General features: G+C 45.2%; 1 protein-coding gene across 2 annotated transcripts in view; it reads left to right on the top strand.

Moving 5' to 3' along the window:
- The window catches only part of LOC131261062 (uncharacterized), a 47,751-nt gene extending 21,705 nt beyond the window's left edge, over positions 1 to 26,046 (top strand). For both annotated transcript variants that reach the window (XM_058262960.1, XM_058262962.1), the window contains exon 2: positions 25,906 to 26,046. In XM_058262960.1, the coding sequence (XP_058118943.1) occupies positions 25,906 to 26,000 (95 nt within the window). In that variant the 3' untranslated portion in view covers positions 26,001 to 26,046. The remainder of the gene's footprint in view (positions 1 to 25,905) is intronic.
- The last annotated feature ends 779 nt before the right edge of the window (positions 26,047 to 26,825 follow it).

Genomic DNA, 26,825 nt, shown 5'->3' with positions numbered 1-26,825 from the left:
GGCGGTGTCAAAGCAGGTCGTATGGTGTCGTTCCGTATAAAAACATGGGTACATGTCTTCAGGTCAGAATGTACGAACGTGTTTGTACCGGAGTGCCATGCTGTGGATGGTGCTTGTAGATGGGCCATGGCTTCTGTGAAGGATCGAGCGAAGTCTGATGTCTCCGGGGGTGTCGTCTGTGGTGGACAATTAAAAAACTGTGCCAGTATCTTTAACGTCGTCCCGTACACGAGTTCCGCCGGGGATGCTTGTAGGTCCTCTTTCGCCGTTGTCCGTAGGCCCAAAAGAATAATAGGCAGGTGCTCGGCCCAATGTATGCTGCCTTTGGCGCAGATGGCTGCCTTCAGTGTCCGGTGCCACCGCTCGATGAGGCCGTTCGCCTGTGGATGGTATGCAGTGGTCCTGAGGTGCTTGATTCCCAGTGCTTTGGTCAGTTCAGCAAACAATGTCGACTCGAACTGCCTCCCTTGGTCCGTCGTGATGTAGGCTGGCACTCCGAAACGGGCTATCCAACCGCTCAGTAATGCTGAGGCTACTGTCGACGCGGTGATGTCCGGAATCGGGAACGCCTCTGGCCAGCGCGTAAATCGGTCGATGACCGTAAGGCAATAACGGTTGCCGTTGCTCACCGGGAACGGGCCAACGATGTCCATGTTGATGTGGGCGAAGCGGTTCTCCGGTGGGGTGTAACGCTGTAGCGGGCTCTTCGTGTGCCGCTGCACTTTGCTGGCTTGGCACTGGAGGCAGTTTCGAACGAACTTTGCACAGTCCTGGCGGATGTTTAACCAAACAAATCGTTCCGTAGTCAACCTCGTTGTCGCCTTTACGCCGGGGTGGCTCATACTGTGTATGGAGTGAAGCAAAGGTTGCCGGAACCGTTTGGTGACGTATGGTCGAACAATACCAGTTGGACAATCACAGAACAGCTTGCGTGTGCTGCCGGGTATTGCGATTTCTTGTAAGACTAGGTCCGTTCGAGTCTTCCCGCTGATTATGTCTGCCAGCTCCGGATCTTGTGTCTGGTCCTCGGCCAACTCCTCAAAGTCTATGCTGGTCGCAGACTGAATGGATCCTATCCGAGACAGGAGGTCGGCCGTCACGTTGTCCTGTCCCTTCACATGCCGTATGTCGGACGTAAACTGCGCGAGAAAATCCAGTTGGCGCGCCTGCCTAGGCGAGGCCTTGTCCAACGCCTGCTGGAACGCATACACTAGTGGCTTGTGGTCGGTGACGATGTGGAAACTTCGCCCTTCTAGGAGATGACGGAAGTGGCGGACAGCGAGGAACATGGCGGTCAACTCACGATCGTAAGTTGAATACTTTCGTTGGGCCGGTTTGAACTTCCTTGAGAAGAATCCTATTGGCTGTAGTTCCCCATCCACTATCTGGTGTAACGCTGCTCCAGCGGCTAGGTCCGATGCGTCCGTCCATAGCGACAACTCTGCATCCCGATCGGGGTGTGCCAACAAGGTCGCCGTTGCCAACTTTTGTTTAGTTTCGTCGAACGCTTCAATAGCCTTGGGTGTCCAGATAAGAGGTGTTTTATCTTTCTTTTTGTTAGAACACGCCATGTCCAGGAGAAGGATCTGCTGCTCTACCGCTCGTGGAATAAAGCGCCGATAAAAGTTGAGCATGGCCAGGTATCGTTTTAGGTCCATTATCGTCGTTGGCCTGGGATAGTTGGATATCGCCTCAACTTTTTCGGGAAGCGGCCGTATTCCATCCGCGTTGACCTTGTGTCCCAAGAAAGTGATCTCCTGCTGTGCAAACTCGCACTTCGCCGGGTTGATGGCCAGTTGCTGCTCGGTTAGCCGGTTGAACAGGATCCGCAGGTGGTCACGATGTTCGTCCAGCGTCGTCGATGCCACGATGATGTCGTCAACGTAGGGGAACACAAATTCCAAACCTCGGAGAGCTCCGTGTATAATCCTTTGGAAGGTTTGAGCTGCATTCCGCAGACCGAACGGCATCGTCACGAATTCGAATAAACCAAAAGGCGTGGTGATTGCAGTCTTCGGTATATCGTCTGGGTGAAGGGGTATCTGGTGATACGCCTTTTGTAGATCCACCTTCGAAAACACTGCTTTACCCCTCAGCTGAATGGTAAAATCCTGTATATAAGGCAGTGGGTATCTATCGGGAGTCGTCCTCGCGTTAAGCGCTCGGTACTCGCCGCATGGACGCCAAGTCCCGTCAGCCTTTTTTTCCATATGTAGGGGGCTTGCCCAGCTGCTGTTGGAGGGGCGGCAAACTCCTAACCGCATTAGTGCCTCGAATTCAGCTTTCGCGGCTGCGTACTTGTCCGGTGCAAGGCGTCGGGTTCGGGCACATACTGGGGATCCGGTGGTCTCGATGCGGTGTGTGATGTTGGACGGTCGTACCGTGCCGATTGGTTGCAAGGTGTGGATGTGTGGAAATTCCAGCAAAAGATCTGTCATCAGTGATGTCGAATCAAAGACCTTTACGGAAACTTCGCGTGCGTTTGCTTCTATGCCCTTTACCCGCAGGTTTGTGATTTTGTCAACCAGGCATCGTTGTTTCAGATCTACCATCAAATCGTAGTGGCTTAGAAAGTCGGCTCCGATGATGGCAGATTTTACGTCCGCTATAACGAAGTTCCATAGGAACGCGCGACGCAAACTCAGGTCAAGCGTATGGAGCGACTGACCAAAAACAGTGATGGGAGTGCCGTTGGCTGCGTAAAGGCGCATGGTTGACTCTTTTACAGTGTCTATAAGGAAAGGCTGTTGAGTTCGGCGGTCTACTACGATGAGCCGGTTGCTCTCCGGTGCAACAGAGCCTACCTGGTTTTGGACGTCTCCGGCGTGGCCTCACAACGACGCCTGAGCTATGTCATGGTTTGCGCCCGATGTCGGTGCTGTGAAGCGGCACGGTGGGCGGCAGGTCCGTGCGGCGGTCCCGAACTTCCGGTGGTAGTAGCACATTTGGTCGGCCGTTGGTGGGGCTCTAGCCGGTGTTCGTTCCCGTTGTCGCGAACCGCTGTGGTTTTTCCGTCCGCGTTGCATGTCACTCCTGAGGTTTCGCAGTTGCTGCCTAAGGTCATCTATCTCGCGTTCCATCCAACCAGGTGCATCGGAAACAGGATAACGTTGTTCCGATTGTCGTTGTTCACTCGGCATGCGCATCTCGGATACGCCATAAAACGTGTCGTTCCGCTGCGAGGCGGCCAAGCAGTCCATTACGGCGTCCGCTACGCGGGCCTTGTCGGTGGTGTTTCTGCTTGCTGCGATGGTCGCCGATTGCACGTGGGCCGGCAGTCGACCGATCCAAAGGTCAAACAGCATCTGCTCTGACATCGCGTTGTTGGCTGTGCGTCGCATTTCCGCAAGCAACTGTGTTGGCTTGCGGTCGCCGAGCTCCATCGTCGCTAGCAAGCGGTGTAGTCGGGATCGCTGGGACTCCTCGAAGTGTCCGATTAGGGTCCGTTTTGCAAACGCATACCGGTCAGTTTCGGGAGGGTCCTCCAGTAACGAACGCACCTCTGCCACCACGCTAGTTGGGATTTGCGCCATCACAATGTGGAAACGCTTGTTGTCCATGCGGGGAAGAATGCCGGTCGCCGCAAACCAGTGCTCTAACACCCAGAAAAATGAATTGAGGTCCCTTACGTCCATCTGTGGCGGAGGTAAGCGCAGATGGTGCATTGCTTCCACGTGGGCGCTCGTATCTGGTCCGGGACCAGGGTTGCCTTCCAGGAGCGTGGGGTCCATTTCCTCGGAACCCGTGTCTGTGGCTGGGGGCGTTGGTGGGACGATGTTTTTCCGCGTCGGACTTCGTTGCATGCTGTACCTGTAGTGCGATTGTTTGTTCTTTTGAAGTCAAGTGCATCGTACGCCTTTTCGTTTGTCCGTAGTTCGAACAAATTCGCGGTAAAAACGTGGGCTCGATCGTAAGTGCGCACTTTCGATGCGGCGCAAGCTCAGTAGTTCTAGGTATTGTGCTCCGACGGCGTGGAGTGATTCGCGGAAACAAGCTGATCGAACGCTTCGTCGTGGGGTCCGTGTTGGGGCGGAATTCAAAAACGCGTTTTCGGTTCGCACTTTTTACGGAATTTTCACTGCACTATATACCGCGCACCTTTTTTTCAAGTTTTTTTTTTTTTTAATAGTTTTTCACTGCGTACGCCATGCGAACGTATTTGCACTACAAGTCGTATTTGTGCGAACAATGTTCAATCACGTCGGGGTCACCATTTTGTGGGGTTACCTTTGGCTTTTAGTTCCACAATTTCTTTATTCTTTTCTTAACGAAGTGCACACGTCGAAGTCTATGAGTTGAATGTCCGAGCTCAATTGCTCGTTACGTTTTGGGGCGCGAAGTTGACGTTTAGTGATGAGCGATAGATGTAGGGATTCGACTCCTTCAAATCCGACTCCCAATCCGTCATATGTCATCTGTCAGTCATTTCGGACAGACCATTTTTCCGCTCGCTGCTCATTATCGCCACAGAGTCATCAGTAACTTTTGGGCCCAGTTACACGGAGCGATGCTTTTCACCTTTCGCGCAATTGGTGTTTCTTCTAAGATGGGATGAGGAATGTTTCTGGGTCCCTTAGCAGGCATCGTAGATGGCGTTGTATGCAGGAGTAGATGCTCCTTGTGTTCCACTTCTACAACTGCTACCTTTACTGTTGGTCGATTCGGCGTAGTTCGATAAGTGAGCAAGAATTTATCCATTGCATCTAACATTTCGCCACTATCTATTTTGAATTTCGAGACTGATGTTTTGACAAAGTCCTCAAATCGTGTTACATGATTTTCATAGTCTTTTTGTTTTCATTCATACGTGGTGAGATCTTGGTACGATTCTCTTTGGGGAGTTCTGCTGTTTCGTTGCATGTGTTGTCTACCAAAACGTTTCGCTCCTGTTTTTCTTCATGAGGAATCTTAACCTTTTCGGTTCGGTTATTCAAGGATGTTTTCAATTTAGTTTTCTTTTCTTTTACTGGTTCGGAATATGAATTACGTTTTTGATCGTCGCATTCAAGTTTCTGAACCAAACCTTCTTTAGTAGGAATTTCATTCTGCTTGTCTTCTTTTTGATTACTCAACAGCTTTTCCTTGGTTGAGCTACAATGCATTAGCGGATGATGTCGTCTGTTACAGAATTGTCTGGAACATTCTTTAAGTACTTTACAGTGCCGCATACGATGATCGTCGGTCAGGAGACATGAAAGGCACAGCCGATGTCTCTTCACCACATCATATCTTTTCTTTACGGGAAGTTTGTTGAATTCTTTACACTTTGGGAGTGCATGATGTCCACTGCAGTGTGGGCATGCTTCATTTTTTCTAAAGTTTTCATATTCTCGCTTTTTGAACGTAGGAGGTTTCTTGTACTCTCTTTCTGCTTCATTATGAACGCCAACGTATAAGTTTGTTGGATTCTGGCCGATATGGTGGTAGTTTATCGGTACATCGGTTGTGAGGTGTATCATACGGTGATGTTTCTCTTTGCACCCGTTGATACCGCATTCTCTGGCAAACCAACATGCGCTTTCTTCGTGCCCATTAGATCGAAGGCAGCACGAGCATAATTTCTCCCTTTTTATAATTTCGTACCTTTGTTCTGGCATAATGTTTTTGAATTGATCGCAATTCAGAAGGTTGTGATTGCCCTTGCAGTTTGGGCATTCTGGATGCCAGTCGTTTCGACTGATGTTTCGTTGGTCATTTGGATTGTTTGCTGGTTTCGTAGGGTTTGAAATTCTGGGAGCTTCGTGCATATTCATTGGTCTTTTATCAATTGCCTTTGGTAAACGACGAAGTTCGCTTGCAATATTGGCCAACCAGCTGCTAAAGTGTTCTAACGTAGGCATCTCTTCTCTTTCTTCAAACTCGTCTGCCACTCTGATCCATTTTAGTTGTTTATCTTGTGGTAATTTAGCAACCAGGTCGTTTATGAGTCGATGGTCGTTTAAATAAGATGGTTTGTTTAGGGTTCTAACGTTGGCCACAAGATTTTCTACGGCGATGCTCAAATCCGGAATTCGATTTGGATCCGCTTTTCTTTGAACTTCTCTTAAAAGCTCTTGGTAGATTTGTTCCGATCTACCAAATAGAGTTTTCAAGCGTTCAATAATGATATTCACGTTTCCTGGGTTGAAGAATAGGGCTTTAACGTTTCTAAGGGCTTCGCCTTTTAAACATTTCTGCAATCTATTCATATTCTCCAGGTCCGAGAATCTTGCTTCGTCAGTCGTATCAGTAAATGCTTTGTAGAAGGCTGGCCAGTCTCTTTGATTGCCATCTAAGTATGGCTAGTCGTTAAGAGACATTCTCGCCATTTGGTTTGCCCCGACCGTATTCCCAACTCTCAAAGCTGCTACAAGATCAGCCATCGTTGTTACCTCCAGTTCGGTCTTAATCTTTTTCTCCTTCGACGTCCCTGGCTGATCTTGCGGCAAGGGTACCGATCTGGCTCGGTCATCGTTGCACTTGATGCAAGAAAAGGCTTCCTCTTTCGTCGGGAGTTTAGTTAGTTTTACGCACACCAAATGGAACCAACGATCGCACTCGTCGCATTGGACCATATTGGTGTCGGCGTTGTCAGGTTTGTCACACAAGCGACAGTGACAGTTGTTGTTGTCCACAAAATACTGGGTCTTTTGTGCCATCTTGGCCGTTACGGACATTTCTACTGCTTTTAATTGAGTGGCGTGTGGTAAGGTAATACCGTAGTCTTGCTACCGGAATTCTTCTTTGACCTTTTACCAAGCTTCACTCTTTTTATTCTCTCTGCGTTACTTTCGTCAGAGATTTTTTCTTCTGCTTTTCTCCTTCTTGTTGGAACAAGTTACCCAATCAAGAATTAACTATTCTTCTGCTTTTCTACTTCTTATTGGAGCAAGTTACCCAATCAAGAATTAACTTTTCTTCTGCTTTTCTACTTCTTATTGGAACAAGTTACCCAATCAAGAATTAACAATTGCGTCGAAACAAAATGCTTTTCGTAGAAATTTTCGAGGAAAACTCCGTGAGATTCCTCTCTGGAGCCACCAATGTCAACTCACTTCTAACCAAGTAGGTCCCGCGAAGGAAGACCTCCTAGCTTGGTTATCGGTGTGTAACGGGAAGTTATATTTCTGTCGGCTAATTGTCAAAGTCCCTGGACTCTATTACTTTCCAGCTAGTTGCCTCTGCGTGTGGTGGAGGCCTATGCTTTGGAAATGGAGACTGGGTGCTTCAAGCTTTCGGATATGGCAGTGAGTGCGATAAAAAACCAACGAGGTTACTCTAGTCGGAGTTTGATTTAACACAAATTTATTTCAAAATTGATTCCGTTTATATACCAGAATTTCTTCATGGTATTTGTGCTTATACAATACAAGGTTTTAAATGTATATGTGTGGCAGGTGGGGAGACGGATTTGTGATCCTTATGTTGGGTTTTTCTTCCTATCCACCTTATGATGCAACGCATTGCCTGAACATCCCGTTATCATTGCGTCATGTCCCTAGTCCGTTTTCTATGTTTATTTGGGATCAGGATCGCGATCGGTAACGGGAGTTTACATGTGGGTTTGTTTACAGTAGAGATGCGCAAGACGATTCTTTTTCACGATTTGAGCGAACCCAGATCGATCCCTATAAGGATCCGCGATCCGTTGACGATTCACGGATCGTGAGAAAATAAATCAACGCGCTAGTCAAGTGAGATAGTTTTCTATCATTCTCACCTCCCAAACTCGTTCGTTGTCGTTCGTTGAATCAGTGCCCCACGGCAGTCCAATGAGCCACCGCAGTTTTACTCACAAACCAACTTACTCACTAAACTGCGAAGGGAGACGGATGAACAATTCCGTTCTCTTAATCACGAACTCATTCAATACAAAACCTTTTTTTTTGCCTCTTTCTCACTGAACTAGAAAGGGAGATCGCTCGATTCGTCCACGATCCGTCCACGATCCGTCCACGATCCGTCCACGATCCGTCCACGATCCGTCGGATCGCCCATACACTCAAACACCTGGAGAATTCCCCAGACTTATAAGTCTCTGCCTGTCTCACTGACTTTGGAAGGGGGACCTGTTGGCGATCCGTCCACGATCCGTACGGATCCGCCATGTATTCAAAAGCATGGGGGAACCTGGACGATTCGTTCCCGATCCGTCCACGATCGCCCATACATTCAAAAGTCTGGGGGACCCATGCCTGGAGAACCTTTTGTCTCTTTGCTTACCATTCTAGCCAACCTTGGGGAACCGGTGAGGTATTCCTTTTTTTCTTCTATCCTGGTTTGTTATTTCAATTTTATTTACGTCTCCCGCGCTTTAAACGACCTTGCTTTTAAAGCTCACCTATATCTTTAATGTTTCAGCCCAAGTTCATTCATTGACCAATTCGCACGTTATTTTACGGTTATTTCGGTCAATCGTTTTGCGTGTGGTCGCTTTAACCACTGTTCGTACATTTTACTGGCCACCAGCGAAGGGGACAAAGCTACCGGAAAGTGATATGAATGAGCGGAAATAGTCCATCAAAATTTGGAAATGGTTTTAAACTATTTTTGTCATTCGTTTTTAGACCGAATACTATCGGTTTTTATTTATTTAAGAACATTTTGGCTTCACTGCCTACTTCATTAATACAACAAATTTTTAATTTGAATCTTAATTATACTGTACAAAAAGAATTTCCAACATTTTTTTCGGTAATAATTTGAACTTTTGAATGCATTAGAATTATGTAAAAAATAAAACTTTTTACTGTTTAAAATGGATGAAAATAGCTTTCTTTGAAGCCATTTTAGGCGATTCTCCGAAAGTTCTATTTGGTTGATCGTTTTTTTCAACCAAGTTCGTTCAGGGTTGGTCCAAGTCGGAGAGAGTAAATGAGAGTAACTCATTGTAGTGGTTTGCAATTATTGCTGTGTACAGCGATCAAAGTGTGCAAAAAGAGACACGATTTTGCATATATAAAAGGGACTGTCCGTTTGCTATCAATGAGTCGTTTTCCACCCGCTATCGACGAAACCGCTATTGACCGAATTGACAAGTTTACTGTGCCGTGAACAACCTGTGTCAGAGTAAAACAAGTATAAGTTAGTAGTGATTGTGATTCGAATTGCACCAAAAGAAGGTAAGTTAAAAACTAATCCGAAAATTAAGTTAATTAGATAATTAGATAAATTAAGATAACAAATTGACAGAAGTGGTAATTATTGTTCCAACTCAGGATACTATAATGGCTTCTGCAAGTGATGTATGGCAGCATTTCGAGAAATTGGAGAAAGGTGCCAAATGCCGCTACTGCTTCAAAGTAATTTCTTATCAACAAGGATCGACGTCCAACATCAAGAGACATTTGAGTAGAGTACATCCTACAGTTCCATTGGGTAGAAAGAATCCAGATATACCCATTCCTACTCTGTCCACGGATGAATCCTCGCGAGAAACAGGAATCACGAATAATTCCGGTCCGGCTTCAGCCAACATTTGTAATTATTTTTTTACTAATAAGCCTTTTACTGCAAATCAGAAAAGGCAACTAGATTTAGCATTACTAGAATTAGTTTGTCATGAATTTTTACCATTTAATTTAGTAGATAGCGAAAAATTTAAAAAATTTGTAAATATGTTAAACCCTAATTATGATATTCCTAGCCGTAAGACACTTTCACAAGCATTGCTAACCAGTTCATACTTGGAAAAGATGACTAAGGTCAAAGAAAGTGTATCTAAAGCTACTGATGTTGCTATAACATCAGATGGTTGGACGAATTCCAACAATACGAGCTTTTTTGCGGTAACGGTTCACTTTGTTGATGAACAATTTAAATTGTGTTCTTATTTGTTGGAATGTTCAGAGTTTGCTGAGCAACATAGTGGGCACAATATATCAGAATGGTTGAAAGCTGTTTTAGACAAATATGAACTAGGTAACAAAGTAGCTGCTGTTGTAACAGACAACGCAGCAAATATGAAAGCGGCAGTAAGCGAGATGAATCTTAATCATTTGCCTTGTTTTGCGCACACACTGAACCTAATTGTGCAAAAGTCGGTTCAAAAATCTATCAAAACCACAGTAGATGATATAAAACAAATTGTAATGTTCTTCAAAAAGAGTAGTACGGCAGCTACAAAGCTTGTTCAGGCCCAAGAAAGTCTAAATTTTGCTAAGTTAAAATTAAAACAGGATGTGGTAACGAGGTGGAATTCCACATTTGATATGATGGAGCGATTTCATAAGAACAAAATTCCAATTTTATCATGCATAGATAGTATGAAAGTCAAAAATAATTTATCTACAAAAGATTGGATCGTAATCGAGCAAGCTATAAAAGTGCTTACTAATTTCGATCATGCGACAAAAGTAGTATCAGTAGAGAAGACAGTTTCTCTTTCACAAATGGGCCTTTTAGTTAACATACTTTTAAAAAAAACAGAGCAATTTTTGCAGGATGAATCACTGGAAGATTCGATAAAAATACTGATTGCTTCATTAATTAAAGAACTGTCAGAAAGGTGTAAGCCATTTGTTGAGAGTAGTATGGTTAATCAAGCTATGTTTTTGGACCCAAGAATGAAAACCCATAGTTTTGAAAACGAACCAGAAAGATTTCAGGAAACTTACGATTCGATCCTCGCTATTCTAATATCGTTACAAAATAAGTCAAAACCTACTAAACCAACCTCCACTTATGAAGAGTGTTATACTCACAGCCTTTTTAAGGATTTTGCTACAAGCATAAGAAAAGAAAAAGAAAATTCTAGGCCAGAAGAAACAGCAAGACAGGAATTAGAAGATTACCTCAAATCAGAATATATAGAATTGTCTGAAGATCCCTTAACATGGTGGCATAAGAATGAAACAAAATTCCCGTCATTATATACAATAGTAAAAAAAGTATTTTGTGTGCCAGCTACGTCAGTGCCATGTGAGCGGGTGTTCTCAAAAGGAGGCCAAATTTATACGGACAAGCGGTCCAGATTATTACCGAAAAAAATGTCGGAAATTCTTTTTGTACAGTATAATTAAGATCAAATTAAAAATTTGTTGTATTAATGAAGTAGGCAGTGAAGCCAAAATGTTCTTAAATAAATAAAAACCGATAGTATTCGGTCTAAAAACGAATGACAAAAATAGTTTAAAACCATTTCCAAATTTTGATGGACTATTTCCGCTCATTCATATCACTTTCCGGTAGCTTTGTCCCCTTCGCTGGTGGCCAGTAAAATGTACGAACAGTGGTTAAAGCGACCACACGCAAAACGATTGACCGAAATAACCGTAAAATAACGTGCGAATTGGTCAATGAATGAACTTGGGCTGAAACATTAAAGATATAGGTGAGCTTTAAAAGCAAGGTCGTTTAAAGCGCGGGAGACGTAAATAAAATTGAAATAACAAACCAGGATAGAAGAAAAAAAGGAATACCTCACCGGTTCCCCAAGGTTGGCTAGAATGGTAAGCAAAGAGACAAAAGGTTCTCCAGGCATGGGTCCCCCAGACTTTTGAATGTATGGGCGATCGTGGACGGATCGGGAACGAATCGTCCAGGTTCCCCCATGCTTTTGAATACATGGCGGATCCGTACGGATCGTGGACGGATCGCCAACAGGTCCCCCTTCCAAAGTCAGTGAGACAGGCAGAGACTTATAAGTCTGGGGAATTCTCCAGGTGTTTGAGTGTATGGGCGATCCGACGGATCGTGGACGGATCGTGGACGGATCGTGGACGGATCGTGGACGGATCGTGGACGAATCGAGCGATCTCCCTTTCTAGTTCAGTGAGAAAGAGGCAAAAAAAAAAGGTTTTGTATTGAATGAGTTCGTGATTAAGAGAACGGAATTGTTCATCCGTCTCCCTTCGCAGTTTAGTGAGTAAGTTGGTTTGTGAGTAAAACTGCGGTGGCTCATTGGACTGCCGTGGGGCATTGATACAACGAACGACAACGAACGAGTTTGTGAGGTGAGAATGAAAGAAAACTGTCTCACTTGGCGGCATTTTGGCTTGGACGGACGATCCGTCGGATCCGCCGGATCTCTGCTTGGTGAATCGGGATCCTTCGCTCACGCCTAGGATGGGATCGATCCGTATAGTTCCCGCTCTTTGGACTCATCTCTAGTTTACAGCGCCGATCTACATATTTATTCCGTTGGTACATTGCGTAATCGCTGTTCCCTATGCCACGCGTTCGGTTTGTCCTAAACAAATGCGCGATCGACCCATGCGCTCGATGTATGTTGATTTGGGCATCTCGATTCCGGTACGTCGTGTCCTTCTCGGAAAGTTCTTTATTTGTACAAACGATCGTACTGGATACCGAAATGTTACAATTTAAGGTGGGACTTTGCCTATCGACCTTTTCGTCTTCCTTTTGGTGCAGGGTTTCTTAAGTTTTATGGTTCTGAGCCGTTTGAGTTCAAATTGGCCGTTTTGCTGTGTTTTATCCTCGAACACATCGTTGGTGCAGCAACAGCGACCTTGTACCAACAGTGCCTCGTTTTTAATATGGTTTGGCCTCCAAAAATCCAGCTGGTACAGCTTTCCTCTACGCGATCCAGTAGCAACAATGTTTGCACCCAGGTAAATGTGTACCTTTCCGTTTTCATATATCACACGCATACCAGCGCTATCTACTCGTAACACAGAAAACAGGTTACATCTAAGCTCAGGTACAAAAAGCACATTCTCTACTGTGCACACAGTATGTTTGCTATTCTTGTTCGAAAGCACTTTTACCATGCCGCTATGCTCAGCCACAATCGACTCACCATCCTTAGCGATCGCTATTTCCACTGGGTTTTGCTGCCGTTTTAAATTGTCAAAGAGCGTCCTACCGTTAACAAGGTGTTCTGAGCCACGGTCGCCATCACCAGCAAAATGAGCATTTGGTTTCTTACCACCAAATGGCGTCTTCTTTTCCTTTCGGTCAGGGCACTCCGAAACTTTGTGTCCGTCCTTTTTGCAGCCATAACATCTGATCGTTTTCTGTGATCCGACAAAAGCTGCCTGATCGTTCTGCGAAACATTTGCATCCATACCCTTGCGCTTCGTCTCTTCGTCAAGAAGTCGACACTTAACAAATTCTAAAGAAAGCTGCTTCTCCGGCATCGTTTCAAGCGCCGTTACTAATGCTGAATACGACGAATCTAGCGTCAACAGTAGGTGGCATACGATGTCACGCTTATCCAATTTCACACCGGTCGCTCGACATTCACGCACAAGCCTGTCAAACACCAAGAAATGTTGCTGAAGGCTTCCACCATCGAACCGCAGGGCATTTACCGCCTTAGGTGCATTCTACTCGCAATGCTCTTACGTTCGAAAACCTTTTGCAACGCATCCCACACATCCTTCAGCGACTGTTTATCTTGGATGTATTCTAGCTGAGAGTCATGAATCCGCGACACCAGTAGCGACTTGCATTTTCTGTCCATCTTTGCCCGCTTCTCTCGTTGGAACGAGCTGGAGCTCCTACCTCCTCTTGACTTCGGCCGTGTCTCCTGCCTCTTCCTTGAGCTCATCCATCTCGCTGGCGTTGTTGCGAACACATTCAACAAGCTCGTGTTCCTCCAGCAGGATCATCATCCGGAACTTCCAGGCGGAGTAATTGTTGCCGTCAAAGAGAGGCAAAAACATCTTTTCCGATTTATCCACAGGATGGAGGAGATTTTAGCATGGTAGCATACTGGAGACCTTGTTTGATTTAGCAGCTGATAAGGCCTTTTGCCGAATTTGAGCATAGATGACCCGTTGCGGGCAACCCGCATCGTTGGCCACATGCTCACCTCCACAGTTAGCGCATTTTGGGCTGGACTGGTTTGGGCAGTCAGCCATGGTGTGCTCCTGAGAACAGGAGGCACATTTTTGCCTCATGTGACAATGACGGGCTCCGTGACCGAAGTCGTATAGCGGGGCTTCAGGCTGACCTGGATTGGGGTATTTAGGATCACAGGATGAAGGAGATTTTAGCATGGTAGCATACTGGAGACCTGGTGGTGGGGTGGGCGCGACGACTGGACCCGACTCACGGAGGCGTTGGAGGTTTTTCCAGCTATTACTGGCAACGACGGAAACGTTGCAGCTGTCACTGGGGGTGGTGGTGGAGATGCTGGTCGATCCGAAGAACGCTTGGTTGATTTAGCTTTAGAAGCTGATAAGGCCTTCTGCCGAATTTGAGCATAGATGACCCGTTGCGGGCAACCCGCATCGTTGGCCACATGCTCACCTCCACAGTTGGCGCATTTTGGGCAGAGTGTAAACACCTCTGATAGAGGTGGTAATATCGTTGTTACCGCAACACATTGATTGTCAGCAGCGCTTTTTTCTTAAGATAGGTGGGACGTATACCCAACTAGATCGCATAATACAATCGCTTTGTATGTTGAATTCCTTTCGATCGATGCCGAATCAATGTTTTGGTAGGATACTCTTGCCTGTTCTCAAAGCATTTAGCAACTCTTGGACATTAGGATCTAAGACTGTAGCTTTCCCTAATTCGACCACTGTAAGGGGCAATGTCTGGATTGTATGAATGTCTACTACATCTGACTCTTCTATGTTGGTTTCTGCGTCTATTGACGATAACGGCCGTCTAGAAAACGCATCTGCGTTTGCGTGATTCTCCGATTTGCTCCTTGCTTTTATTTGCTTATAGTCAAATCCTTGCAAAAACGCTGCACAATGCTGCAAGTTACGAGTCTGTCCAGCGGACTGGGTTTTTGAAAAATATAAATTTTATTTAACCTTTACTGATCGCCAGCTGGAACAGAACTGATGTTAACTGTCGTTCCGATGGTCGTCGTGCTGCGCACCGCACCGTGCTGCGTCAGCGTATCCCACGGTGCGCCAATCGTCCGATCGGCGCGTGTTGCTGCGTCGGCCACTATCGGTCGATGGCCCAACGCTGCTGCTGCCCTTAATCCGCGTATCCGCGTGTTGCCGTGTGCCGGTAGCGCGTGTGCGACGGTAACTTGCATTCTCATTGCCGACATCGTTGGTAATCCCTTATTTTCGGAAAATATTTGGGCTATTGGTTTATTGTCTGTTTGTAACGTAAATTTTGTGCCACATAGGTATTGATAAAACTTAAGAATTCCAAAAATTATTACATACGCTTCTTTGTCTATTTGCGAGTATCGTTGTTGTGTTTTGTTTAAGGTTTGAGATGCGTATTGTAATGGTCTCTCACTCCCATCAGAAAATTTATGACTAAGTACCGCACCTTCTCCGTAAGGTGATGCATCTGTTGCTAAAACCAGAGGTATGGTTGGATTATAGTGAACCAATATTCATTCTGTTTGCATTTCTTCTTTATCATGCCTGAATGAGTTATTGCAATACTTGTCTCAGACAAATGGAATTTCATGCTTTAAAAGATTGTTCAAAGGGTATATCTCAGTACTTGAATTTGGAAAAAATCGGTCATAATAATTTACCAATCCAAGGAAAGATCGTACTTGCTCTGTGTCCTTTAAGGTCGGAATCTCTTGTATTGCCTTAATTTTGGTATGAAGTTTGTGTGTACCCTGTTTATCTATTAGGTATCCACAATACACTATCTGATACTCGTATCCTTAGCTCCTCTAATAGTCGTCGCAACTATATTGCTTCCTGACAAGCCAAAGATAACGCGTTGTATTCGGCCTCTGAGGACGAAAGGGCAACCGAATCTTGGCCCTTACTGATCCAACTGACGGGACCATCTAATAAGAACTCGTTTGGAATAATTTCAGTACAACAGATAACAAAACGCTTTATTGCTAATTCGATGCGGTTACTTTCGCTTGCACAAGAAGAATACCACGCGGTGCGCACTTCCGATCTTTTGACATGACAGCCCTGACAGCTACTTGTATACAACTGTAGTGTTGGATACTGGAGTGTAGGATATTGCCAATCCCAACACCCCCGCTCAATCTCCGGAACGTACCAATCCCAATGCAGTTCGATGCTTCTGGAATGAACCTACTGGCAAGCCCTTGGTCAGCACATCTGCGACCTGTTCACTCGTTGAAACGTATTTAACAGCTATACGCCCCCGCTGAATCTCTTCACGGATGAATCGATGTCGAACATCGACGTGCTTCAAGCGTGCAGTGTCTCGCTCCTCCTCGACGACTTTGATCGTAGATTGGTTGTCCTCAAAATATATCACGGGACCCTCTGGTTCCATCGATAACTCTTTCAAGAGACGAACCAACCAAATTCCGTGACATACAGCGGTGCTCAAGGCCACGAGCTCCGCTTCTGTTGAAGACAGCGAGACGGTAGACTGCTTCCTAGTCAACCAACTGACGGCTCCACCGCATACTCTAAAGATATAGCCAGTAATCGAACGCCTGTCTACTGGATCATTCGCCCAATCCGCATCGGCGAAAGCCTCGATTACTGCTACCTCATCCTTTGCTGAGCACACCAAACTCAAGTTCAGTGTTCCTTTCAAGTAACGCAGTACCCTCTTGGCATGTGTCCAGTGCAGTTCCGTTGGGCAGCTTTGAAACTGACTTAAGTAGTTTACAGCAGCACTCAAGTCCGGTCTGGACGCTAGTGTCACGTATGTGAGACAACCAATCAATTCTCGGTATGGTTTCTCAGTGCGATCAACTTCCTCTCCTCTGTTTAGGTGTAGACGATACTCCATCGGCGTTGATGTTGGTTTGCATTCTACCATGTTGAAACGATGAAGAAGGTTTTCAAGGAATCCCCTCTGGCTGATCCGAAGGATTCTTCCATTCATATCACGGTCGATTCTCATACCGAGAAACATTTGCACCTCTCCGATGTCCTTCATTTCAAATTCTTTACTCAGACATGTCTTCACCACTTCTATCGCCTTCAGTTGACGACCGGCTATGATTAAGTCATCAACATACATCACTATGATGATTTGTTCGCTTCCGGAACCCTTCACATAAAGGCACGGGTCGCTTAAGCTTCTGGTGAATTGTAGACGCTCTACAAAAGTATGGAATCTTGTGTTCCATGCTCTCGATGCCTGCTTTAGACCATACAAAGAACGATTAAGGCGACAGACGAGATTCTTACTTTTCTCAAATCCTTCTGGTGGTGTCATGAAAATCTTCTCTTCCAACTGCCCGTTGAGAAATGCCGTCTTGACGTCCATTTGATGTACAATCATTCGTTGGTAGTTTGCGACAGCCAAAACTGCTCGCACAGTGTCAAGACGCGCAACTGGAGAATATGTTTCGCCATAATCAAAACCAGCTTTCTGACTAAATCCACGAGCCACCAGTCTTGCCTTGTATCGTCTCTCTCCATTGCCTTCGTTTTGCTTTATCTTTAAAAGCCACTTGCATGTTACTGGTTCACGTCCTTCAGGAAGCGTTACGAGAGTCCACGTCTTATTCCGTACCAGGGAATCCATCTCCTCTAGAATAGCATTTTCCCACATGCTCAGATCAGATCGCTTTCTCATTTCCGCAATTGAGCTTGGCAAATTATCCACAAACGCCGTTGCATTCATAGCATATCCAGTATAACCCATGTCATACTCCTCTTGCCAACTAGGATGTTTGCGGTTGCGACTTGACTTACGAACTTGCACCGTTGCATCTTCGACTGCTTCTGCATCCCTCTCTGGATCAGATATGTCCACACAACTGTCGAAAGTCTTATCCTTGTCGTCATTAGTCTCTTGTTCACCACCTGATGCTTCCAAAACGCCACCTTGTTCTTCAAAAACAATATCATTGTCTTTTCCTGCGTTGACTTCCCCATGAGATTCGTACCGAATTCTGAGAATTGGGAACACATCAGAACACTTTTCTGAACGGCTGCTAGACTTCGGACTCTCTTCCGAAACTGTTATGTCTTCGCTCTCTAAGAACACGACGTCTCGAACTACGAAGATATCCCTTCGCTTGGGGTCCCATACTCGATAGCCATTATGACCGTACCCCACAAAAATTCCTTTCCAGGATTTTGCATCTAGCTTCTTCCTCTTTTCTTTTGGGATATGTACATATACCGTTGAACCAAACACTCTCAAGCCTCGAACGTTCGGTTTCCTTCCTTCCCAAATCTCATATGTCGTCTTACGCTGATCAAGTGCACTGGCAGGACTACGATTTGTTAAAAACGCTGCTGTCTGAATGGCAACTCCCCAAAACATCTTGTTGATGCCGCTGTCCTCCAACATCGACCGAACGTTTTCAACGAGAGTCCGATTCATTCGCTCGCTCACGCCGTTCTGCTCAGGACTGTAGGGAACTGTCCATTCAACCTGGATCCTCTTTCGATTGCAAAAGCTCTTAAACTCGTTACTCGTAAAATCGGCTAAAATCATCGATGAAAGTAACGAAGTATTTTTCTCCGTCCAGTCCTTCTGGCGTCACCGGACCATACACGTCCGAGTGTATTAACTCGAGCACTCGCGTCGATTGTCGACCCTCACGCACAGTAAAGGGTTTACGCGTTTGCTTCCCGATGAGGCAATTTTCACATACAATGTCTCTTCCTGATGGAGTTACCTTCGCGTTTAGTCCTTCAACCATATTGTTCCCGATAAGTATTTGCAAATTCTTTGCACTCAGGTGTCCGTATCTACGATGCCATATTTCAAGATCCTTTGGCACTCGGCCACTCGAGTATAGTGCTGATCTCGACTCTTCGTTTCGTTGAAAATCTATAATATAGAGTTTTCCCGACGCGCTCCGACTGCTATAACTTCCGAATCACGTTTAATAGTTACAACACCATCTGCAAATAAAACTGTCATTCCATTCATCTCCATTTTTCGAACAGATAGCAAATTCGCTTGTGCCTCTGGAATGTACAAAACTTGTTGCAGCCGAATGTAACTCGTTGTTTCTGGCATCATACTCAGCACACGGATATCACCACATTGCTTGGCGACGATGAACTGCCCTTCCTTGGCCACTGCGATACGCATCGGTTCCTTCAACGGTACAAGTGTCTTAAACAGCTCCCGGTCGTTAGTTAGATGTTCAGACGAACCGGAATCAATGATCCAGCTAGTTTTGGTTAGTTCATCGTACTCACCATTAAGGAAACAAATATCCCTGAAGGTTTTTCCAACATGTGCACCCGTTGTCGATGTGCTGATTTCCTTCTTCTTCCTTTCTTCCGGACAATCAGCAATCTTGTGCCCTTCTTTGTGGCATCCAAAGCACTTCCAGATGGTATTTTTCTTTTTCTTCTGCTGATGCCGCACTCCACGAAACGGTCTGCTCGATCCGCTAAATGCAGCCGTTTCCACTCTGGAACCACGCGATACGCTACTGCCTTCGCCCTTACGCTTGATTTCTTCGTCAAGCAATCTGCACTTGCAGAACTCCAGCGTCAGCTTTTCTTCCGGCATCGTTTCCAGAGCTGTGATGACGGTGGCGTACGCTGACCCAAACGTCAACAGCAAATAACACACGGTGTCTATTTCCTCCAGCTTTGCTCCGGTCGACTTGTAGTCCCGGATGAGTCGCTCGAAGGTTAGGAAATGATCCTGTAATTTTCCACCGTCGTGTCGAAGTGTCTGAATCTTCTTTTGCAGATGAAGGCGACTAGCGATGCTTTTTCGTTGAAACACCCGCTCCAAGGCCAACCATATAGCCCTCGGTGTCTGTTGACCTTGGATATACTCCAACATATTGTCTCCAACACGAGAAATCAACAGCGATTTGTATCGCCTTTCCTTTTTTAACCGCTGCTCGACCAAATCCGTTTTAGCCGCAGTATCAGACTTATCCTTCTGATTTACACCCAGCCGATGATCTTCCGCCGCTTCCTGCTCCACGCAAGACAAGAGCTCGTGCTCTTCCAGTAGCACCGACATACGGTACTTCCATTGCGGATAATTCGATCCATCGAACAATGGCACACGCACGTATTCCGTATCTCGAACTGTGTCTTTATCCATTTCTTATTTTCCTTTTTGTAAACACCAGCGAATACCTGGGCCCATAACCTAATAAGAACTCGTTTGGAATAATTTCAGTACAACAGATAACAAAACGCTTTATTGCTAGTTCGATGCGGTTACTTTCGCTTGCACAAGAAAAATACCACGCGGTGCGCACTTCCGCTCTTTTGACAGCCCTGACAGCTACTTGTATACAACTGCAGTGTTGGATACTGGAGTGTAGGATATTGCCAATCCCAACAGTGGCGAGGCATAGACACCCCATGTTGTATCTTCAAACAAAACTGTCGGTTTTTTTTCTGGCATCCCTAGCTCCTCTAATAGTCGTCACAACCATATTGCTTCCTGACAAGCCAAAGATAACGCGTTGTATTCGGCCTCTAAGGACGAAAGGGCAACCGAATCTTGGCCCTTACTGATCCAACTGACGGGACCATCTCCATAGAAGAATATGAAGCCAGTAGTAGAACGACGAGTACGTCGGTCGCCGGCCCAATCCGAATAAGAAAATCCTAACAGTTTCCATTCTTTCTGTGATCCATAACTTCATTGATCGCTTCCTCGTTGGGACAGCCTATAATTAAATCATCGACATAAACTAAGAGATATACAACGATCCTCCCATGACGTAAATAAAGGCACGGGTCTGATTCACAAGCCTTGAAGCATAGATCCAGCAGCACTGCATGTAACGCCTTATTCCTCGCCTTGCGCCTCTTACGCAGTCTGCAGACCATGTCATTTTACCTCCTTTTGGAATATCCGGAAGGTTGAGACATGTACAGCTCCTCGTCAACTGTTCCATTGAGATACGCCGTCTTAAAATCAAACTGCTTCAACAGCAAACTCTCCTTGCTTGCCACTGCCAGCAGCACACGTAACGTCGCCTGTCGGGTGACCGGCGCGTAGACCTCGCTGAAGTCGATTCCAAACGACTGTGTGTATCCCTTTGCAAATATACGAGCCTTGTGCTTCACTATCTCCGCTTTAGCTTGAAGACCCACTTCACTCCGATTACTTTCTTTCCGGGAGGTAATGGCACTAACTCCCACGTTTTGTTAACCTCATGGGCCGCCATTTCCTCGTCCATTGCGTTTCTCCAAGCAGTTACATGGATTGCGTCTCTGTAATCGTCTGGCTCTTCATCTATAGTGGCTTGTCTCATCACATAATCTCCAAAACGTTCGGGCAAAACGCCTCTGGTGCTTGTTCGGGCAAAACGCCACTGTTCGCTCTGTTTAACACTGGTTGCTCGTCTGGTTCACTCTGTTCGTTGTCTTCGAACGTATTCTCTGCATCTTCTTGTTCTGATGCTCGCTGTTGTGACAGGGTCCCTTCATTCTTGCTGTCATATTCAAACGGAAGATTTTCGTCACTCTCTAATACAGGATCATTTAAAATATGTCGCTCCTCCTGTTTCTTTAGGTTCTTTGTTACCGTCTGTTCCCCGCAACGGTCTCCGTGTTCTAGGAATTCTGCGTCACGACTGATCGTGATACGGTTGGTTTGGACATCTAGAAAACGGTAGCCTTTGTGGCATCCAGAATAGCCTACAAACACAAGCTTCTTCGATCGCGGATCAAGTTTCTTGCGTTTAGTATCTGGGATTCGAACATATGCTTCGCATCCAAAGATTCGAAGATTTGCAAGGTCGGGTTTGTTACCAATCCACAACTCGTATGGCGTTTTATCAACTGCCCTGGATGGTAGTCGGTCATTTGTCATGTGACAGGTGCAACCACTGTCAATCGTCCATGCGCCCGGTATGACGTCACCCGCTATGAAGCACACAGCACCAATAACCGCCGCCTGCTTCTCCTCCGACGAGCGTTCGCCTTCCATTTGAGCCTGTTTTGCTTTCGGTTTGAAACACTTTTCACTGCCGGATTGCGCCAGAAATTTGCGGCAGTTTTTCTTAAAGTGTCCAGGTTTCTAGCACAAGAAGCACTTCCTTTGCTCGCTCCGTTCTGTCACTTTCATTACCATTTCCATTTCTGCGAGATCATTAGAACCGGAACGTTTCTGGAACTCGTCCCAGTGACCAGATCTAAGGATAGATCCTCCTGCGGCCGATTATCTAATGCCGTGACGAAACTGCTGTAAGACAGTGGGAGACTGCGCAGCATCATGATTATGCGCAGCAGTTCGCTGAGCTCTACCCCGGCGTTGTCGAGGCGCTTAAACAAGCCCTCAAATTCTTCGAGGTGCTTCTCCACGTTACCGCCTTCACATAGGTTTTTCGAGCATATCTGTTGTAACAACATTACTTGATTACCAATGGTGGCTTTTTCTTGGTAAGCCTGCAGGTTGCGCCACATGTCACGAGCCGTTTTGCTTTTCTTGATGAAGCGAAGTTGACTGTCTTCAACGAGAAGGGAAATCGTCGCTCGCGCTTTGATGTCTTTCTTTTTCCAATCTGGGTAATCTTCATCATTTTCTGCTGGCTTCGGTATTTCTATTGTGTCCCACAATTCTTCGCGTTCCAGCAAGGACTGCATGCAGAACCTCTATGTTTGGTAGTTACCTTCCAACCGTCCGCCATTGTAACTTTTTCTTCACAGCGTTTCTCTTCAGGAATACCACAATTACACTTCCTGGAAAAACCTTGCCCTCGACCAAAAAACTTTAACGCACGCTCCGAAGCACTGGGGCTGGGCCCATAACCTGTTGAAAGTAAGTCTTTGGTTTCTGTGGAAATACTCCACCCTTGGATCATACTCCGAAATACTAGAGGAAAGAAGTAAGAAAACGCGTGTTGTTCCTTTGGAAGTCCAGCAACAAGAGAGCGAGTTTATTTCATACAGTTCGTGCCTCGTTGACAGCCAAAAACAGTGCTGCCAACTTTGGTTCTTTTCTGGTCAAGGTTATTGTTGAGATGATATTTACGCAGAGCAAGGAACACGTGTTGTTCAGTTGGCTAGCAAAAAGGAAGAGGGCTTTGCCTTTATTCATAGCTGTCAAACAGACTGACATCTGTTTGTCACATCTTACTCGTTTCATGTTTACAGAGTCAACCCGGTTTCTCCACATATAGAACAAATCTCCAATACACCTCCTTAAGCTGAAGTGTTAATGCCCATCGAAGATCTATTACGCTCCAGCTTACAACGATCCAGAGATTTAGTCAGGCCGTCTGCAGTTTGTTCATTAGTGCTGACATAGCTCAACTTTACGATGTTTTGATCAAGTGCATCTCTGATGTAATGATGACGTATGTCAATGTGTTTCGTACGCGGTGTGTACCCTCCATTCTTTGCTATACAAATTGCGCTCTGGTTATCGCAGCGTATTTCAATTGCTTGATTTTCGCCTAATTCTGCCAAAAGCCCATTCCACCATGAAGCTTCCTGAACGGTAATAGCTAAAGCCATGTATTCAGCTTCACAGGTTGACAATGCTACGGTATGTTGTCTCTTGCAACACCAGGAAACTGCACCTCCTTGCAACATAAATATGTATCCGCTCGTTGATTTTCTGTCATCTAAGTCAGCTGCCCAGTTCGCATCAGAGTAACCTATAAGCTTAGAGTTGTCTTGCTTCTGGTACTTGAGTTTCATTCCAGCTGTTCCTCGAAGATATCGAAACAAGTGCTTAACGCCTTCCCAGTGCTTCACTCCGGGATTGTTATTGTAACGACTTAGTTGATTTACTGCATACATGATGTCAGGGCGAGTACAATGAGCTAGGTACATCAAGCTACCAACTGCTTCTTGGTACGGCACATGTTTCATCTTTTCTATTTCAGCTGGTGTTTGTGGAGACATATCTTTAGTTAAGTGTATGCTTGAATTTGACGGTGTTGAAACTGCTTTTGCTTCTTTCATATTGAATTTTTCCAGCGTCAATTCAATATATGCCTGCTGATCTAACTCAATGTAATCGTTTCCACGCGTTATACGAATTCCAAGAAAGCTGTTGACCGGTCCCAAATCCTTCATGCAGAATGCTTTACCTAGCTTCATTTTAATTTCGTTTTTGAGCGCTTCATTGTCAGAAGCAACGATTACGTCGTCTACATAAATTGCAACAAACACCATTTTTCCATCAGCAATTCGATAATATAAGCATGGATCATATTTTGACGAAACCAGTCCAAATTGTTTCAATGTGGCGTCTAGCTTGATGTTCCATACGCGACTTGATTGTTTAAGGCCATAGAGAGCCTTGTTGAGGCGACAAACAAGCTCTTTTTCTTTGTTTTCAAAACAAGGTGGTTGCTCCATGTAAATTTCTTCCTCTAGTTCACCTTGTAAGAAAGCTGTTGTTGCATCCATGTGATCAACAAACATGTCGTGCTTGGTAGCGAGAGCAAGAGAATTGTGACGAACTACTGGTGCGTAAGTTTCGTCGTAATCGACCCCCTTTCGCTGCGAGTATCCTTTGACAACCAGTCGTGCTTTGTATTTGATCTTACCATTAGCATCCGATTTTCTTTTATAAACCCATTTGCATTTGATTGGTTTTCTTCCTTTCGGCAATTTGACTAAGGACCATGTTTCATTGTTTATCAATGCGCTGTACTCTTCTGCCATAGCCTTTTTCCACTCTTCAGAATATTCATGAGACAAGGCTTCTTCATGACAGATAGGATCGCCACACACTACTAACGCCGTAGCTGCACATGTATGCGAACCTTCGTATAAGTTGCTATTGTGTTCATTAGGTCTTGGCAGTGATATTTCGTAATCGTCGTATCGATGAGGAACTCTACGTTCTCTTTCGCTTCGTCTTATAACTATTTGAGGTGACGGATTCGATGGTGGTTCTGTTGTATTGGCTATCTCGTGCGTTTCTGAGTCATAAAATAAATCGTTGTCCGAATCTACAACATCATCGCCGATATTTGTTTCACATATTGGTTGCGGCATTGCATCATTGATGTTTAAGTGTATCACTTGTTGCCCTTCATCTCTCATCTTACTAGGAGTACCTTCATTAATAAATATGACCTCCCGACTGATGACTACTTTTCTTAACTGCGGGTCATACATTCTGTAACCCTTGGTGTGTTCATCGTATCCCACAAAAACGCATTCTCTCGATTTTGCGTCGAATTTTCTTCTCTGTTGCTTTGGGATTTGGACCATAGCTGTACTTCCGAAAATCCGTAGGTGTGACAAGTCGGGTTTTTTTGTGCTCCAAATTTCTTCTGGTGTTTTATCAGTAGCTTGCGCGGGCGAACGGTTTAGTAGGTAAACAGCCGAGTTTACAGCTTCTGCCCAGAACTTTTTTTCCAGCTCTGCACCGTATAGCAAGCATCTCGCTCGTTCAACAATAGATCGGTTTGTGCGCTCAGCCATGCCGTTTTGTTCAGGAGTGTAAGGGTTTGTGGTTTGATGAAAAATACCAGTCTGTTTTAAATATTGCTGAAATTCATTATTCGTAAATTCCTTTCCATTATCACTCCGCAGCACTTTCAGCTTACGTTCCGATTGTCGTTCCACCAAAACATGAAATTCTTTGAAATTTCTTATAACCTCCGCTTGCGATTTCGTTTTTAGATAGTAAACCCATATCTTACGTGAGAAATCATCAACAAGTACCGAGAAGTAACGATGCCCGCCGTTAGACATTACCTCCATCGGTCCGCAAATGTCAGTGTGGACTATTTCTAATATTCCGGATGCTCGTGATCCTTGTTTTGGGAATGGAAAACGACATTGTTTGCCCATTGCACATACTTTGCAATTATTTGTTTGAGACCCGTCGATGTCAATACCTGTTGCAAGCCCGTTGGCAAGATTCTTCATACTGTTTGTATTCAAGTGTCCCAAACGCTGGTGCCAAATATCGAAACTAACCTTTGACGAACAAGCATAAACAACTTCCGTGTACTCCGGACGCTGTTCAAGTTTGAAAAGATCACCGTCACGTCTTCCGGTTGCCTTTATTTTCCCAGTCTTGTCAAAGATATTACAACCACTTGCCGTAAATGTCACTGTACACCCATTCTTGACCATTTGGTTCACGGACAGCAAATTTATTGTTAAACCAGGGATGAAATGTACATTATGCACTAATAGTTCTGTTTGTCCGCAGATTGGTTTTATTTTTGCTGTTCCTATACCAAAGATGTCTATCTTTACGCCGTCAGCTGCTATCACCTGTCCGGTATGAGGCTTTCGATTTTCTAGGAAATCTTCGTTACAAGTCATGTGGATGCTGGCGCCGGAATCAATAAACCAATCATGTTTGTTGTTAAAGGAAATGGTTGATAATGCGGTACATAAAGTTTGATCATTTACCTGATTTGTGAAACATTCTCGAGCTATGTGACCAAATTTGTGACATTTTCTGCACTTAGGACCTTTGCGTGGATTGTCTTTGTTGTTGTTTTCATTTGCGGCATTATACATGTTGTTTCCGTTCCAGCCACCCTTTCTATAGTTGTTGCCTATTGCCAGCGCTGCATCCGCCGACGAAAATGTGTTCTTCTTGCAACAGTTTAGTTTTAATCGCATCACCGGTTATAGGTAATCCTGAGTTTTCTAGACCCATTATCATCGGTCTATATTCGTCTGGGAGTCCAGCCAACAATAATGTTCCGACCCATTCGTCTGAGATCTTAAAACCAATACCGTTCAGTTGATGCGCCGTCGATATTATACGATTAACATATTCGTCCATTGATGAACACGCTGTTAGGTCTGATTTGATCAACTTATGAAGCAATCCAACACGTCGAGTTAGCCCGTGATCTTCAAACGCTGCTTCCAATTTTTGCCATACGTCTTTCGCCGTTGCGGCGTCCTTCACATGAACATAGTTTACTGGATCAAGAAGCAGAATAATTTTTGCTCGCGCGCGACGATCTTTCGCTGTATCCACCGTTTGGTTCGTACCGTTCGCAGCCGGCTCCGGTTTTACCACACACCACAGATCCTCCAACTCCAAAAATGTTTGAGTGGCAAATTTCCATGTGGCCCAATTGTCCCTGCCCGTGAGGCGTTCGATTCCCG

The sequence above is a fragment of the Anopheles coustani genome, chromosome 3 (genome assembly GCF_943734705.1).
Source record: "Anopheles coustani chromosome 3, idAnoCousDA_361_x.2, whole genome shotgun sequence".
NCBI classification, from domain to species: Eukaryota; Metazoa; Arthropoda; class Insecta; order Diptera; family Culicidae; genus Anopheles; species Anopheles coustani.
The sequence above is the reverse complement of the archived record's forward strand: the minus strand, read 5'-3'. Positions and strand labels throughout refer to the sequence as shown.